This window comes from Galeopterus variegatus, unplaced genomic scaffold (assembly GCF_000696425.1).
Source record: "Galeopterus variegatus unplaced genomic scaffold, G_variegatus-3.0.2 Scaffold374, whole genome shotgun sequence".
Taxonomy (NCBI): domain Eukaryota; kingdom Metazoa; phylum Chordata; class Mammalia; order Dermoptera; family Cynocephalidae; genus Galeopterus; species Galeopterus variegatus.
In genome coordinates this window covers 636841-652883 of record NW_007726485.1, presented here as the reverse complement: position 1 = coordinate 652883, position 16043 = coordinate 636841, and the positions used below count along the sequence as shown (strand labels likewise).

At 33.6% G+C, this 16043-nt stretch overlaps 1 protein-coding gene across 1 annotated transcript in view; it reads left to right on the top strand.

Annotated features, from left to right (window-relative positions):
• The window catches only part of PIK3CA (phosphatidylinositol-4,5-bisphosphate 3-kinase, catalytic subunit alpha), a 30508-nt gene that overhangs the window by 9132 nt on the left and 5333 nt on the right, over positions 1 to 16043 (top strand). The window contains exons 6-16 of the mRNA XM_008568113.1: positions 1551 to 1656; positions 2160 to 2312; positions 2457 to 2591; positions 7178 to 7302; positions 8186 to 8267; positions 8706 to 8870; positions 9064 to 9167; positions 10331 to 10502; positions 13119 to 13225; positions 13627 to 13748; positions 14575 to 14653. Of these exons, the coding sequence (XP_008566335.1) occupies positions 1551 to 1656; positions 2160 to 2312; positions 2457 to 2591; positions 7178 to 7302; positions 8186 to 8267; positions 8706 to 8870; positions 9064 to 9167; positions 10331 to 10502; positions 13119 to 13225; positions 13627 to 13748; positions 14575 to 14653 (1350 nt within the window). The remainder of the gene's footprint in view (positions 1 to 1550; positions 1657 to 2159; positions 2313 to 2456; positions 2592 to 7177; positions 7303 to 8185; positions 8268 to 8705; positions 8871 to 9063; positions 9168 to 10330; positions 10503 to 13118; positions 13226 to 13626; positions 13749 to 14574; positions 14654 to 16043) is intronic.

The following is a 16043-nucleotide window of genomic DNA, read 5'->3' as shown; positions in this document are numbered from 1 at the left end:
GCTCACTGGCTGAGCGAGGTGCGGGCGCAACACCGAGGGTTGCGATCCCGTTGCCGGTCCCGGTCCGGTACGGACGCGACACTGAGGGTTGCGATCTGTTGCCGGTCACGAAAAAAGACAAAAAAAAGGAAAAAAATTAAAAAAAATAAAAAAAACTATGGCTCATTAAAAATATGTCCAAATATAGACAATTTCACATGTAACATCTAGTAAACTGAGGGAATTTATCATAAAAATTTCAATTTTTTATCTTGCCACTTTTTTGTAGTAACTTTTTACTCTTTCCTTATCATGAATGTCAAATTTTATTACCTCTTGTGAAATAATTATTCTGAAATTCAAGTATTTTGCCCTTATGTATCCTTCATTTTATTTTCATACTGACTTATTTAGATTAGTGGGTTCTTCTAAATAAAACTACATTATGTATAAAAGTAATTAAATATAATTGGAATCATAATAGGAAATCTCATTTTATCTTTGATTTCCCTTTTCTAGTTGACTTGTTATAAGCAAAATTGTTTTTTGTTTTTCTAGGGATGTATATAGCACACATGCATAAAAGCATACAAATCATAATTGTATAGTTCAGTGAATTATAACAAAGTGAATACTCATGCAATCATTACACCATTCAAGAAGTAGAACATTTACCAGCAGTCCAAAAGCCCCTCCTCATGCCTGTTCCCAATCCATTAACCTTCTCTCCACCCCAAAAGTAAACACGATCTTGACTTCTACCACTATTGGTTAGTTTTGCTTGCTTGTTTTGAATTTCATATAAATGGACTCAAAGAGAAGGTATTCTTTTGTGCCTAGCTTCCTAGGGCTGGCTTATTAGCTCAGTTGTTTAGAGCACAGCTTTACAGCACCAAAGTCATGGGATCAGATCCCCATACCAGCAAGCTGCCAAATAAAGGTACAGATTGTGTCTAGCTTCCTTTACTAAATATTATGTTTGTAAGATTTTATCCACTTTGTAAGTAACTGTTGTTTATTTTCATTGCTATGTAATATTCTTCCATTATATGAATATACCACAATTTATCTATACTACTGTTGGACATTTGGGTTGTTTGCAATTTAGAAAGATTATATATAATTCTTCTATTAACATTCTGTGCACACATTTTTGTGGTTTTATTCCTAGAAGTAGAGTTGGGTCATAGGGTGTCCATATGTTCACTTTTAGTAGATTATGCAAATTGATTGTAACAAATTATAACTCCACTCTTAGTGTATGAGATTTCCTATTATTTCATATACTTACCATCCCTTGGTATCATCAGTTTTTTATATTTTTAGCTATTCTCATATATAATGATATCTCTCTGAGATTTTAATTTGCATTTCTGTATGACAGATAATATTGACTACTTTTTCATGTTTATTGGCCATTTATATATGACCTTATGAAGTGCTCGTTCCAGTCAGTTTCTGTTCTTCATTTTGCTTATCTTTTTCTTGATGATTTGTAGAAGTCCTGTATAAATTCTGGATAAAGCCTTTTTGTTTTGTTAAATCCTTTTTTTCTTTAAAATTTTACATAGGTGGAATGAATGGCTGAATTACGATATATACATTCCTGATCTTCCTCGTGCTGCTCGACTTTGCCTCTCCATTTGCTCTGTTAAAGGCCGAAAGGGTGCTAAAGAGGTAAAGTATTTCAAAAGGAACAATTATGTTTACCTCTAAAAACTTCAAATTATCGTGCTGATTGAATTTTTCTCACAAAATTTATAGTATTTTTTCTTCATTTAAAAAAATTAATAAATCAAAACTTTTAAAATTTTTTAATAAAGGTATGACAAAGGTATCATAGAAGAATATCTTGGGAGAGCTTCAGGAATTTATGATGAATGAGTATATCCTGAGTTCATACTTACATAATTTCTTAACATACAAAGCTACTACATAACAGTGACTACACGCAAGTATCTGTCATGCTTACTTCAGTTCATATTTCCTACTTATTATTAAAGAAAAAATGGGAAAAAGGAAAGAAAGTGCTTACACTTTGAAAAACCAATGTGGCTTTTGGTAGATATAACCCTGTTATAGAGTCAGTTGTTGAATTCTCCTTTCTGGGGAAGGAAATTGTTTTGAAATGCATTTTATAATTTAATCCATACGGTTGGATTTTTTTTGTGTGTTTGTAGGAACACTGTCCATTGGCCTGGGGAAATATAAACTTGTTTGATTACACAGATACTCTAGTATCTGGAAAAATGGCTTTGAATCTTTGGCCAGTACCTCATGGATTAGAAGATTTACTGAACCCTATTGGTGTTACTGGGTCAAATCCAAATAAAGTAAGTTTTTTATTATCATAAATTAGGTTTGTTTTGTTTTGCTTTTTTTTTTTTTTTTTTTTTTTTTTTTTTTTTTTATGACAGTGAAGCACTAGATATATATCTATATATATATTTATATATATCTTTTTTTCCATCTCTTAGGAAACTCCATGCTTAGAGTTAGAGTTTGACTGGTTCAGCAGTGTGGTAAAGTTTCCAGATATGTCAGTGATTGAAGAGCATGCCAACTGGTCTGTATCCCGAGAAGCAGGATTCAGTTATTCCCATGCAGGACTGGTAAGGCAAATCACTTAGTTGCTTAAGTATGTTATAATCTGTGGATTTGGGTATATACTCTTTGTAATACTCTTTGTATTGAAAAGTTTTCATGTATTTTAGTTATACTGGCATAGATACTGTGAGCTATAGGACAGTATTGCAATAGAATAAAATTCTCTATATGCTAATATTTTTTTTTTTTTTTTGTCCTTTTTGAGACTGGCTGCACTGTGCTCAGCCAGTGAGTGCTGTGAGCGCACCGGTCATCCCTATATAGGATCCGAACCCGCGGCGAGAGCGCTGCTGCGCTCCCAGCGCTGCACTCTCCTGAGTGCGCCATGGGCTCGGCCCTATATGCTAATATTTTTATTGCAGCTCTGCTTCCTCTTGGTTTATTCAAAGCCCTAGTCTACCTTCATTCATTAACAAATATTTATTGAATGGACTAAATAATAAAGTTGTAAACTAAACTGACCTCCATTGACATACAGTCTAATGGTGAAAATAAACATTAAACAGATAAAAGCAGAAATACAATATTATAAATCATGGTAAATGCCATGAAGGAAAAAATAATAGTGTGCCAATTATAACTAACTGAGGGTGGGGAGGAAGGACTAATATATATTGGGTTCAGAAAATTATATCTCTGAGATAATTTAAATTAACATTGAAGTTGAGACTAAGTATTAAATATGTTGTTAGTTGAACTCGGAAGCAGAGGAAATAGCAAGTCTTCACCACATTAGTCCAGGTCCCCCAGAAAAAAAATTGTACTCATATATAAAATGGAGTTTATTTTGTTTTGGATTTTTTGGTGACTGGCCAGTATGGGGATCCAAACCCATGACCTTGGCGTTACCAACACCATAATCTCCCAAGTGAGCTAATCGGCCAGCCCCTCAAGGAATTTAAATATTGATTTAATTGTCTAATCTTGGCGCCATAACTTTGGAACCACAATATAACTGGATTCCAGGACCATTAACTCTCCCTTATTTCTCAAGAGCAGAAGTGTCAGTACTAAGAGAAGATATTTTTCTTCTTTGATGTCTCTCCTCCAGTTTCCAAATTTATCACTTTTTCTTTGGGCTGGTTGTAGGTTATAGTTATAGATAGACCAGCCAATGACTATTGGGCCAAAAGGTCCTGAAATTTGCCTACCCCAATAACAGTAATAACAGCACCAAGAGGCAGCCTGAAATACTGCACTTAGGAACTTTATTAGTTTACAGCTGTATTCTCAGGAAGGAATTTACCAATCCCTTTTGTAAACTGAGTGATAGTATCTTTCCTGCATGTATAATTTCAAAGATATGAGGGGTTTTTTGAGCAGTTCTAACTCTTTGTGAGGATTGATATTTTCTGACTTGTGTTCTTTCTTAGAATTTTCCTTTCTTTTGGGCTGGCCCATGGCTCTCGGGAGAGTGCAGTGCTGATAACACCAAGGCCACGGGTTCGGATCCTATATAGGGATGGCCGGTTAGCTCACTGGCTGAGTATGGTGCTGACAACACCAAGACAAGGGTTGAGATCCCCTTACCAATCATCTTTAAAAAAAGAAAAAGAAAAAGAATTTTCCTTTCTTTCAAAGAAAAAAAGTTGCTTATTTTTATAATAGAATAAAGCTATTTTATCTTTCAATTACCATTTGGGTATATTGGCAACTTTTATAAATCTAAGATACCTTATGGGATTTTAATTTTCCTGTATCTTAAAATATCTTACTATTTCATCACTCTAGGAATTATTTCATCATTATTTATTAATTATTTCCAACTATGCTAAAAAAAAAAAAAGACTAAAATAATGTGAATATGTAGAAGAAGGACAGAATAACCTAAAAGGATGATACAGTAGTGAAATAAATCATCACTATTACATCATCCTTGTATTTTGTTTGCTTGTTTCTTGGGGTTTTTTAGTCTTTTATTGGACACTGAAATTCAGAATTTTTCACTTTCTATCCATTATGCCAAAAAGAAGAAAATTGACAGAGGAAGATATTTCACAATTATTAGACAAATCACAATATGAATGCAAAAAGATAAATAATACCATTTTAGAGAAGTTTCTCAACCTTGTCACTATTGATATTTTGGGCCAAATAATTCTTTGTTGTAGGGGCTATCCTGCATTACAGGATGTTTAGCAGCATCCCTGGCCTCTACCCTACTAGATGCCAGTAGTACAATCATACCAAGTTGTGACAATCAAATATGTCTCCAGATATTACCAAAGGTACTTTGGAGGCAGAGGGGGCATTATCACCCCAGTTGAGAACCCTGCTCCAGACTCTAATGGTGATGGTGAAATTTATCATATAAATGAAATATCAGATGACAACATCCTAATGAATTTTCTCAAACTCAAGATAACAATCAGTGAACAATACATTTCTAAGGACAAAAAGGAAATAAGGTATTCACATTCAGTTAGTCATTCAACAAGAATGACTTTGTCACACAATATTTTGTGAGAAGAACCTCAACAGCCCCATGTTTTACAGTATTCTTTCCATTTTTTATGATGTGAACCAAAATGTACTTGATAGACTTTCTAAGTGGACAAATGCTGAAGGCAGGTATGTATACAAAGGTGACTAGAAAGAAAAAGGTAATGTAGAAATTTTAAAAATCCATGGATTGATCATTCTGATTGGTCTCTATGAGTATAAAAATGGAAATATTTTGCAATTATGGAGCAAAGAAGTTGGCCATTTTCTCTTTATGAGCCTTTAGAGTTTTCAGAAGTATTGCATTTTGACAATGTAGTTTGCGGTTTAACAAAGATATATTTATCTTCAAAATCAGGAAAATATGGATAAAAATTTGGTTTTACTGTGTTTAAATTCTTATTAAAATGTTTATTAAAATTGTTTTTTTACCATCACTTTATTCTTCTGCAAATTATTTTATATTAAAAATATAAACAAAAAAAATAATATAAAAGAAGAGTCCATTGGACCCAGATGATAATTGTATTGACTACTTTTCCTGGTAAATTGAGAGTTAAATATTTATTATTTCATGCCTCCACTATTACAATAGCCTCCTAATTGGTCTGTCTTCTTCTGCAGAGCAGCCAGAATAATCTTTATGAAAAATAAATCAAATCATGGTATTCATCCTTTAGCTTTCATTAAAAATAAAATCCAAATTTTTTTACCCTGACCTGCAAATTTTATATGCTCTGAACTCAACCTCTTCTCCCCTTTTCCTTGTCTATTGCGTGTTAGGCCAACTGGCTTTGTTGCTATTTCTCCTTCACACTAAACTTATTCTCCACTTAGAGTCCTTGTACTAAGTATTTCCTCCATCTGCAGTAATCTTTCCATGGTCTTAGTAAGGATAGTGCCTACTTAAAATTTGTATCACAAATTAAATACTGTGTTCTGATAGGCATTTTCAAATACCCAGTCTAAAGTAGCCACTTAGTCATTCTCTGAGAGTAAGTCACCCAGAGTACATATATTAACTATTCCAATATTTTTCTTATTTGTTTCTTATTTGTTCGTGCATGGTTTTTTACTACTGTATTTTGTAACACCAACAACAAGTACACAACAAGGCACATGGTACATATTTAATAAATATTTGTCGAACGAATATGTTCCTGCAATATTTCTTCATCCCATTGAATAAATGAACAAAGTGTAAATGTACAAAAACAAGTACCGGGCCGGCCCGGTGGCACACTGCTACAGTGCGCCGCTTGAGAGCACGGTGGCGCTCCCGCTGAGGGTTCGGATCCCACATGCAGACCGGTTCCCGCTCACTGGCTGAGCGAGGTGCGGGTGCGACACCGAGGGTCACGATCCCGTTGCCAGTCCCGGTCTGGTACGGGCGCGACACTGAGGGTTGCAATCCGTTGCCGGACACGAAAAAAGAGACAAAAAGGAAAAAAAAAAAAAACCAAGTACCATGGATGTCTGCTTTGGTTTTTAGCATTAGAAATATGTGTAACCCATTCTGAGGGGTGTGTTTTTGTTTTGCATGTTAATGTGTATTCATAATTATTTACTATACAGTTTATATATTTACATTTAAAGAGAATAAATACATTACTTGGAATTATGTAAAAAGTTATGTTATATTCCTAATATTCAGTGCACAGTGTTTTAATGAGATTTCTTCCCTTATTTATTTTAAAGAACTACGGCAATTATAAGGATGTGTTCAGGCAAGGAACATGAAAGAGTTTGCATTTTTATTTTATAATTTTACTGTTTTTTATCTCGTTATACCAGAAACATTAACAGATTAGTTAATAGGATACTAAGAAGGAAGCTTATCAGTAAGAGATGTAAGCTACTCACTACTGTCCTCTAGTATCCCAATCTGGTCTTCTCCCTAAATCTGCAGGTACCGTTCTAACTGTGGTTGGTGGTAATATTAACCAAGTAAGTTATTGGATTTGTTCCACCAATACTGTGTCTTAAATTGATTCTTTCCTGTCCCTAAATATAAAGTCTTGCAATAAGAATAAATTATTTTACAGCAGTTAATAAACAATGCAAAGTTTATTGCAAATTAATTTGCTTCTGTCCTGGGGGGAAAATATGGCAAAGAAAACTATATATAAGATATTACTTTATTTTACAGAGTAACAGACTAGCTAGAGACAATGAATTAAGAGAAAATGACAAAGAACAGCTCCGGGCAATTTGTACACGAGATCCTCTATCTGAAATCACTGAGCAAGAGAAAGATTTTCTGTGGAGTCACAGGTAAGTGTTTATTAAAATAGAGATTCTCTGGTTTTTTTTCTTTATTACAGAAGGAAGAACTGACTTTGGCTGATCTTGCCATATTTTTGCCATAACTATTACAGTAAATAAAGCACAATTTACATGATTTTTAAATTTATATACATTGTCTTAATTACTATGGATATGGATCAATATTTCTAGAAAATCATGCTGCATTGCTACTTTGCACATTTAAGGCTTTTTAAAATTCTGAGTCCCTAATATGACTCTAAGGATTTTTAAAAATAAAATTCAAGATTTAAAAAAAAAAAATTAAAGTTTTAAGTCAATTTATTTGTAATTTACATGGTCTGAATATTACAATTTTCAGGAATTCCCTTCCATTTTTCTTTTTTTCTTACACTTTTGCAAAGTAATAGTGTAATGTCTTATTTTAACTTATGAAGAAATTATTCTGCTACTTGGTAAGTGACTTTGGTATATTTAAATAATGCGGTTGCAGTACATTTCTGCAGAAAGTCCATTAAAACATAAACTTTATTCATTGGCCACCGTAAAAGTGGTGAGTCTGTGGTTCATATTGTGTACGTAAGTGAATAACATGAGCTATATAAAGAGTGGTATAATGTATGTTCATCATTTTTCTTAACTATCAACTAAAATTTAGTACTTATCCTCCATTGGGATTTTCTTCTTTGCCATTATAACTATGCCTAAGTGTATATGTGCACGTATATACAACTATAGTGTTAGACACTGATCCCTTTTGATTTTAAAAAAGGCTAGTAATGGTAAGAAGTTTGAAACTCCTTAAAGATTGCATAATTGAAGAGTTAGACATCTAAACTTTTTGAATAACATGGAAGAATGTTTTTTATTTTGTTTTGTCTTTCCCACACAGACACTATTGTGTAACTATCCCCGAAATTCTACCCAAATTGCTACTGTCCGTTAAATGGAATTCTAGAGATGAAGTAGCCCAGGTAAATGCATGTTTGAGATTACTGAATAACTGTTGCTCAGATTTGGTATGTCACTCAAATTATTTTCTCTCAGAAAGTCTGCATAGGGCTGGCCGGTTAGCTCAGTTGGTTACAGCACGGTGTTACAACACCAAGGTCAAGGGTTCGGATCCTCGTACCGGCCAGCTGCCAAAAAAAGAAAAAAAAAAAGTAAGTCTGCATAAATATAAAACATGAAATTGACTATGTTTAAAATTAATTAATAATGGTAGTATAGTAGAGAAAATACTGTTACTATCATTTTCACAGGTAAAACTAATTAGAACTGAAAACTTTAGGTAAATTTTAAGGGGGTCTATGAACTAATTTTAGAGTCAGAAGTTAAGACAGTGTTTTAGAGGGTTTATTCACAACTATCTGTGCTTTTTAAATATGATTTATTGTCTTTCTCATATGCAGATGTACTGCTTGGTAAAAGATTGGCCTCCAATCAAACCTGAACAGGCTATGGAGCTTCTGGATTGTAATTACCCAGATCCTCTGGTTCGAAGTTTTGCTGTTCGATGTTTGGAAAAATATTTAACAGATGACAAACTTTCTCAGTATCTAATTCAGCTAGTACAGGTAAAATAATGTAAAATAGAAAGTAATATTTTATTATAAATCCATGCAACTTCCAAAACCTAACGTATTAACCAGTTTTATGCTTTTTTAAAAAAAATCTTTTATTCCCAGTAGTATATACTTTCTTTCTGAAAATTTTTCTTTAAATCCAGCCATGCAGAAACTGGCCCTAATTTGTTTTTTTATCATGTAGGTCCTAAAATATGAACAATATTTGGATAACCTGCTTGTGAGGTTCTTACTCAAGAAAGCACTGACTAATCAAAGGATTGGACACTTTTTCTTTTGGCATTTAAAGTAAGTCAGACTCCCCATTAAATCCTTTAATGTATGTTACTTGCTTTTTTAATAGATGTATAAGTATGTATTAATAACATACTTTTGTTTTTGTTTGGCTAGAAGAGTTTCCCATGATCGTAGCATACTGTACCAGTGGATGAGTTCCTCCTCAACATTTTCTTTTCAAAATTAAATAAGCAGTAAAATTCAAAACTGAATTTTATACATGAATGAGAGCTGAAATATTTTTTAAATATTTTGATTCTACTTTAAGCCAAGTAGAATTATTAGGTACAGATTAGTGTGGCTGTAGGTTTCACTGTGTGTGTGGATTAAAATATCCCAAAATAAAGGAAAAAAGTCTTACCTCGAAATTCAGAACAATAACAACAAAATCCCGTTTCTTACTAGAAAGCAAAGCAAGCTAATTAAGAATAAAAAATACGGCTGGCCAGTTAGCTCAGTTGGTTTGAGCACACTGTTATAATACCATGGTCAAGGGTTCATATCCCCAAACTGGCCAGCTGCCAAAAAGGAAAAAATATATATATTTTGCAGAATGTGATATATCTAGTACTCAAAGTTAGAGGTTATAAACCATATAGTTTTTATAAATTTAGAATCAATTTGTGTCTAATATGATTTTTAAATGTTAAAATAAAAATTAGAACCTAGAAGCTAGGTTTAAAATAACTTAAATTTAAAGACAGTATAGGAAAGTGTAGACATGTGTGCCAGAGGAATCCAAGAATCCAGTAGTTCTCACCAAGCTGTTAGTTCCCTCCTATTCATTTTATTTTGGGGGGTAAGTGGGGATCAAACCTTGGACCTTGGTGTTATCAGCAGCACCCACTAACCAGCTGAGCTAACTGGCCAGCCCTCATTTTATTATTTTTGTGCCCAATTTTCTTTTTCCATGTTTTTGTATCTTGTGCTGAAATTAGTGGATAAAAAGTAGTTGAAATAAACCTAAAAACTAATTGTTTACTAAATTTACATGTCCAGGAACTACCTGAGATTCTCGATTGTTTTGCTTCTAAATGATGGGTTTGGAATCTTTTTATTGTTAGTATGATTGTAACATTTATTGGATTTAGAAAATGGGTGGTCTTATTTTTTTAGAAAGATTATATATATCCTCATTTATGACCATATATATAAATCTCACACTATTCTTTTAGATCTGAGATGCACAATAAAACAGTTAGTCAGAGGTTTGGCCTGCTTTTGGAGTCCTATTGTCGTGCATGTGGAATGTATTTGAAGCACCTGAATAGGCAAGTTGAGGCTATGGAAAAGCTCATTAACTTAACTGACATTCTCAAACAGGAGAAGAAGGATGAAACACAAAAGGTATGTAGTCTTCAGTTTGTTTTTGAAACTCTTTTCATTGAAGTTGGGGAGGGTTGTTTAGAAGCCCAGTGTATGTACAGATCATTGTCCTTAGAATCAGCAAATTAGAATTTGGATCCAATTTCTACTGCCTCTTCTTAGCTGTGTAATGTTAGACTCATTATTTAGTCTCTCAAGATTCATTTTTCTCATTTGTAAAATGGGGATAATACTTTCTTCACAGGGTTATATGAAAATTCAATTGCATGAGATATGCAAAGCAGCTATCACAGTCCCTAGAATATGGGTGGTACCCAAATGTTAGTTCCCTCTACGTTTCCTTCCTTTCTCTTTTATGTAGCTCTAAGTATTTAGAATGGTTCTTTCCTTACTGTCATTTATTATATTTCTTAGTAATGATCAGTGGTACCCAAATGTTAGTTCCCTCTACGTTTCCTTCCTTTCTCTTTTATGTGGCTCTAAGTATTTAGAATGGTTCTTTCCTTACTGTCATTTATTATATTTCTTAGTAATGATCCTGAAAATGAGTGGAAAGAAATTCTTTTTTACCTAAGTTTAAAATGGACTTATAGTCACACAGAAAATATATCACACACTCTAGTCATCTTCAATCTAGGTCAGTGTAACTAAGGAATATGAAATATAACGTAAAGGTTTTTCATGACCTTTTGCTACTCTCTATCCTTTATTCAATCCAATCCACCACATCCTATAGTAAAAACTGAGATCTTCCTCACCTCTAGTGAAATGGAAAAATTTTTTTAAAAAGTTTATTGGTGAGTCCCCAAAGGGCAGAGAATATAAATTAGCAGTACTGAATGAATTTTTCCAACACCTTCATTAATATTATTTGGAGCAAAAAAACTTTAAAAGAAAGTTATTGTATTAATATAAATGTCATATAGTATGTGACTGAGTTGCTTTTATTGAAGTTGTGGCATATAAGTTTAAATATAGGATATTAGAAAATAATTGTATTGTTTCTGATGCTGGAATTTATTGGCAAGAGGGAACTAGACTGCCTTGAAAGAACAAAACTTATATTTATATTGTAATTGAGCTAAGAAAAAAGAAACATATATTAGATACATTTGTAAATATAGATGCTCCTGTACTTACCATGGGATTGCATCCAGTAAACCCATTGAGTTGAAATATAAGGTGAAAATATAGTTAAGTCAAAAATGGCCATTTTGTAGACATGATGGGGTGTGAAAATACAAAACACAATATCCGGAAAATGCTGGTAACACAGTACACTGTGGATTATCAGTTGTTTATCCTGCATGATTGACTGGGAGCTGCAGGTCAGTGCCACTGCCCAGCATTGCTAGAGAGAATCATACAGTTTATTTCTAGCCCAGGAAAAGATCAAAATTCAAAATTGTAAGTATGGTTTCTATTGAATGCATATCGCTTTCGCACCATCACAAAGTTGAGAATGAAAAATCATAAGTAGGTCCATTGTTAAGTTAGGGACCATCTGTATAGGCTGGAGTTTTCATATCACAAATTGGCTGTGATACAGTGGATTAATTAGGAACATGATATTCATTACTCAGATCATTATTGCCTTAAGATTGTTATAGGGAACTAAAATTGCAGTCATAGAAACAAAAGGAGTTACTTTGAGTGGTTTTGTGTTATAACAATGAATGAGAGTATATGAAGCACTGTGATAACATTAGGGTTGACAGTAATAGAAAAAGAAATGCCTTTACATGAGCAAGAGCTACTAGTCAGTGATAACTAGAGCTATTCAATTACATAGTAAGAAGGAAAAAAAAAATTATTCCTAAAATTCCAGCGTGAAAATTAATTCATTATCAATTCCTAGCTCCTAACCTCTTTTTCCCCCCCACTCACATTTTATATTTTCAATAGATGGAAATTTCCTAAAATAAAATGCCAGACGTTGTATGTTAGCTTAGCAGTCTAGGCTCTGGTTTGAATCGATCAAAAAGGGATATTTCTTTGTAACTATGTACTAGAAACTGAGCATAGTGTGAGACTCATGTAACAAATGTTTTTACAAGGTTTTTTCCCTACAATTTCTTTTGCCCTCACTAGACTTTTCTTATCCAGTAGAGAGAGAGTGAATGTGTTTTCTGAGAAGCCTAAAAGTAAGGTTATTTAGCTAAGATAACATGTTCTCTAGTTTTTCCTGTAGAAAAAGGATCAGCAAATTTTTTCTTAAAGGGCCAGGTAGTAAATGTTTTAGACTTTGCAGGCTTTGTGGTCTCTGTCTTAACTACTCAACTCTGCTGTTGTGAAAGCAGCCAATATGTAATGAATGTGCTTGGCTATATTCTAATACAATTTGATTTACAAAAATTGACAGCCAACCTTCAGACCATAGTTGACCAACCTGCTCTAGAGCCAAAACATTGCCTCTGTCAGCAGAGTTCATCTTCTCACAGGAAAGTACACAGTGTAACCACTCTTGCCTCTCTGAGTTATGCTGCTCTGTGTTATAGCAACACTTCTCATTAGAATGTAGCCAATCCAGGATATGGATTCAAAGACTACACAATACTGAGGTTTCAGTGTGCAGAAGAGATTAGCAGTTACCTTTTATGAAATCAGTTTCTAATTGTGATTATGCTTTTTTATTAGGTACAGATGAAGTTTTTAGTTGAGCAAATGAGGCGACCAGATTTCATGGATGCTCTACAGGGCTTTCTATCTCCTCTAAATCCTGCTCATCAACTAGGAAACCTCAGGTAAGGTACTTTCTTGGGAGTTTTATTGATACATTTAAATAAGTACCTTTTTCTGGATAAAATCTTGAGAAAAGTTAAAATGTTCATTATAATTAAAATGTCCAATTATATTTGCTTCCCTCTCTCATTCTCCTACCCTACAAAATAGGAGTAGTAAAATTGTCTTAAGCTGAGAAACACATTTATTCAGAATGAGTTTTTACTACCTTAATAATAGATTTTAAAACCTTCTATGGCCGGAATTTCTGGTATCGTAGGATAAGAAATGGAATGTAATATCTATAAAACTAAAGTATGTTACAATTTATTGAAAATGTGCTGTGTATTTTCAAATTAATTTGAGAGTAAAAAGAATAACAAAGCTAAGGTGCCTAGCTTACTAGTTTTTAACTATTTTATAGGCTTGAAGAGTGTCGAATTATGTCCTCTGCAAAAAGGCCACTGTGGTTGAATTGGGAGAATCCAGACATCATGTCAGAGTTGCTGTTTCAGAACAATGAGATCATCTTTAAAAATGGGGATGGTAAGGGAGAGTATTAATGAGCTTATGATGTATGAATTTAGCTATCTTTTTATACACAGGATATTTATGAACCATGAAAACTGTTGAAAGCCATTTAAGGAATACACATATAATAAAATATGTAATATTAAACAGATGTCTTTGCAGTATGCATGTGTAATCATTGAAAAGAAAAGTACAAGGTTTAGAATCAGAAGTCCTGAAATCAGTTTTTAACTACCATTTGCATAGCTGTGTGAGCATCTATTCATTCCATAAATATTCTATGTGCTAGGTCCTAGGGTTGTAGCAATAAACAAAATGGAATCCCTGCCCTCTTGGAGCTTAGTCCATAAGAGGGAAAAGAGGAACATTAAACAAATAATTACAAAAATAAAACTACAGCCATGATACAAAGGAAAAGTATAGTCTGCTAAGAAGGTCCTAATTTATTTGGAGAACAGGCTGTGGGAAAGAGGGGGATGATCATCGAAAGGTTTCCATTAGGAAAGACATTTTAGCTGTGACTCCTGTTAATCCCAGTATTTTAATATATATAAACACATGTTCAAATTTAAGAATTCAGAAAAATAAATATTTTAAATATTTTAAATTAAAATGTTTTTGGAATAAATGATGGCTTATCCTACATTGTTATACAGATAAGTTTATGCATATGCTTTAGAATTGTGTTAAAGAATCAGAATACTGCTCTTTTTTTTTTTCTTTATCTTGAAGAGATATGGCTCTATTTGTTTTCCATTTGAAAAAAATGTGATGGCATGATTTATGGCATAAATTTTGCATTTGTGGCATTAAGTGGTAATACATATTATTTGAATTTCAGATTTACGGCAAGATATGCTAACACTTCAAATTATTCGCATTATGGAAAATATCTGGCAAAATCAGGGTCTTGATCTTCGGTATGTAACTAATAAGGCAACCTATATGTTAAAAATTATTCTGAAAAAGTAAACTATTAATAAATATTAATCATAGCATATAGAGGCATATATCTACAAAGAAACATGTGCAGTAGTGATTAACAATAGTTGAATATGCTATGGTACTTTTATTTGTCCTCTTCTTACTTGGCTTAGAATAGCTGAGGAGATTCAGCTAGGTAAAAAGAGCTCTCTCTAATAAGCTAGTAAAGACTCTGGAACTGTTTCTGGGGCATTACCATTAGGAACAGTACATAGGCCCCTGTTTTCATTCAGAAGTTGAGTTTAAAAGAAAGATAAAAAGAGCTCTCTCTAATAAGCTAGTAAAGACTCTGGAACTGTTTCTGGGGTATTACCATTAGGAACAGTACATAGGCCCCTGTTTTCATTCAGAAGTTGAGTTTAAAAGAAAGTTTCACAACAGAAAGTTTCTAATATAAAATCCTCTCATTTTGAGTCAGTTTTGCAGCAAAATTTATGGAATCAACTAATCTTAAAGTAGTTTTTTTTTTTTTTTTTTAAAACCCGGTCTATTAGTTTCTGCCCAGTTTTCCACAATTACCAGCATTATCTCTAAGTTTTTCATTGTGCTTCATCTTCTCCTAGTCATTGTTGTTTCTAACAATTTTTCCTTCTCTGGCTCGTTTCTTTGCAAATTTATAGTCATTTAGGTAAAATTCCGGCCACCCTCTCTGAAAGTACTTTTGTCTGTAAGTGGGCACAAGAGTCAAGTCTAGCTGCAGCAACAGGATAGATTAGGTAGAAATAGCAAAAGTAATACCAGGCAAGGGTTTATTGTAGATTAAGAGTAAATTAAGAGTAGCTAGTATATAAAAATGTGTTGGTGACAAATAGTAATACCCTTTTATTGCAAAGAAGAAAATGGACATTTCAAGTAACCTACTAAGGCACAAAATTGAGTCATCAACTTCAGATCCTTAACTCCTGATTCATTGCTTAATCCCTGCCACTTTCCAAAGACAATGTTGTATGAATCAAGTTTCTTTTTTGGGTATAATTTCCTGTGTTGTGAGAGATCCACATGCCATCACCACCACATCCCCCAGAGGAGTGGTGTGTAAAAAAGATTGTAGGACTAGAAAGAGTGAAAGATTTAACTATACAACCCTGGTAATTAACAACATTTAATTGTAAATTAGTGACTGCAAAATAGCATCTAAAGTTACACATTGAAAATATTAAGTGTTTTTCATGGGCCGGCCCGGTGGCACACTGCGCTAGTGCGCCACTTGGGGAGCGTGGTGGCGCTCCCGTCAGGGGTTCGGATCCCACATACAGACCGGTTCCCGCTCACTGGCTGAGCGAGGCGCGGGGGCAACACCGAGGGTTGCAATCCCGTTGCCGGTCC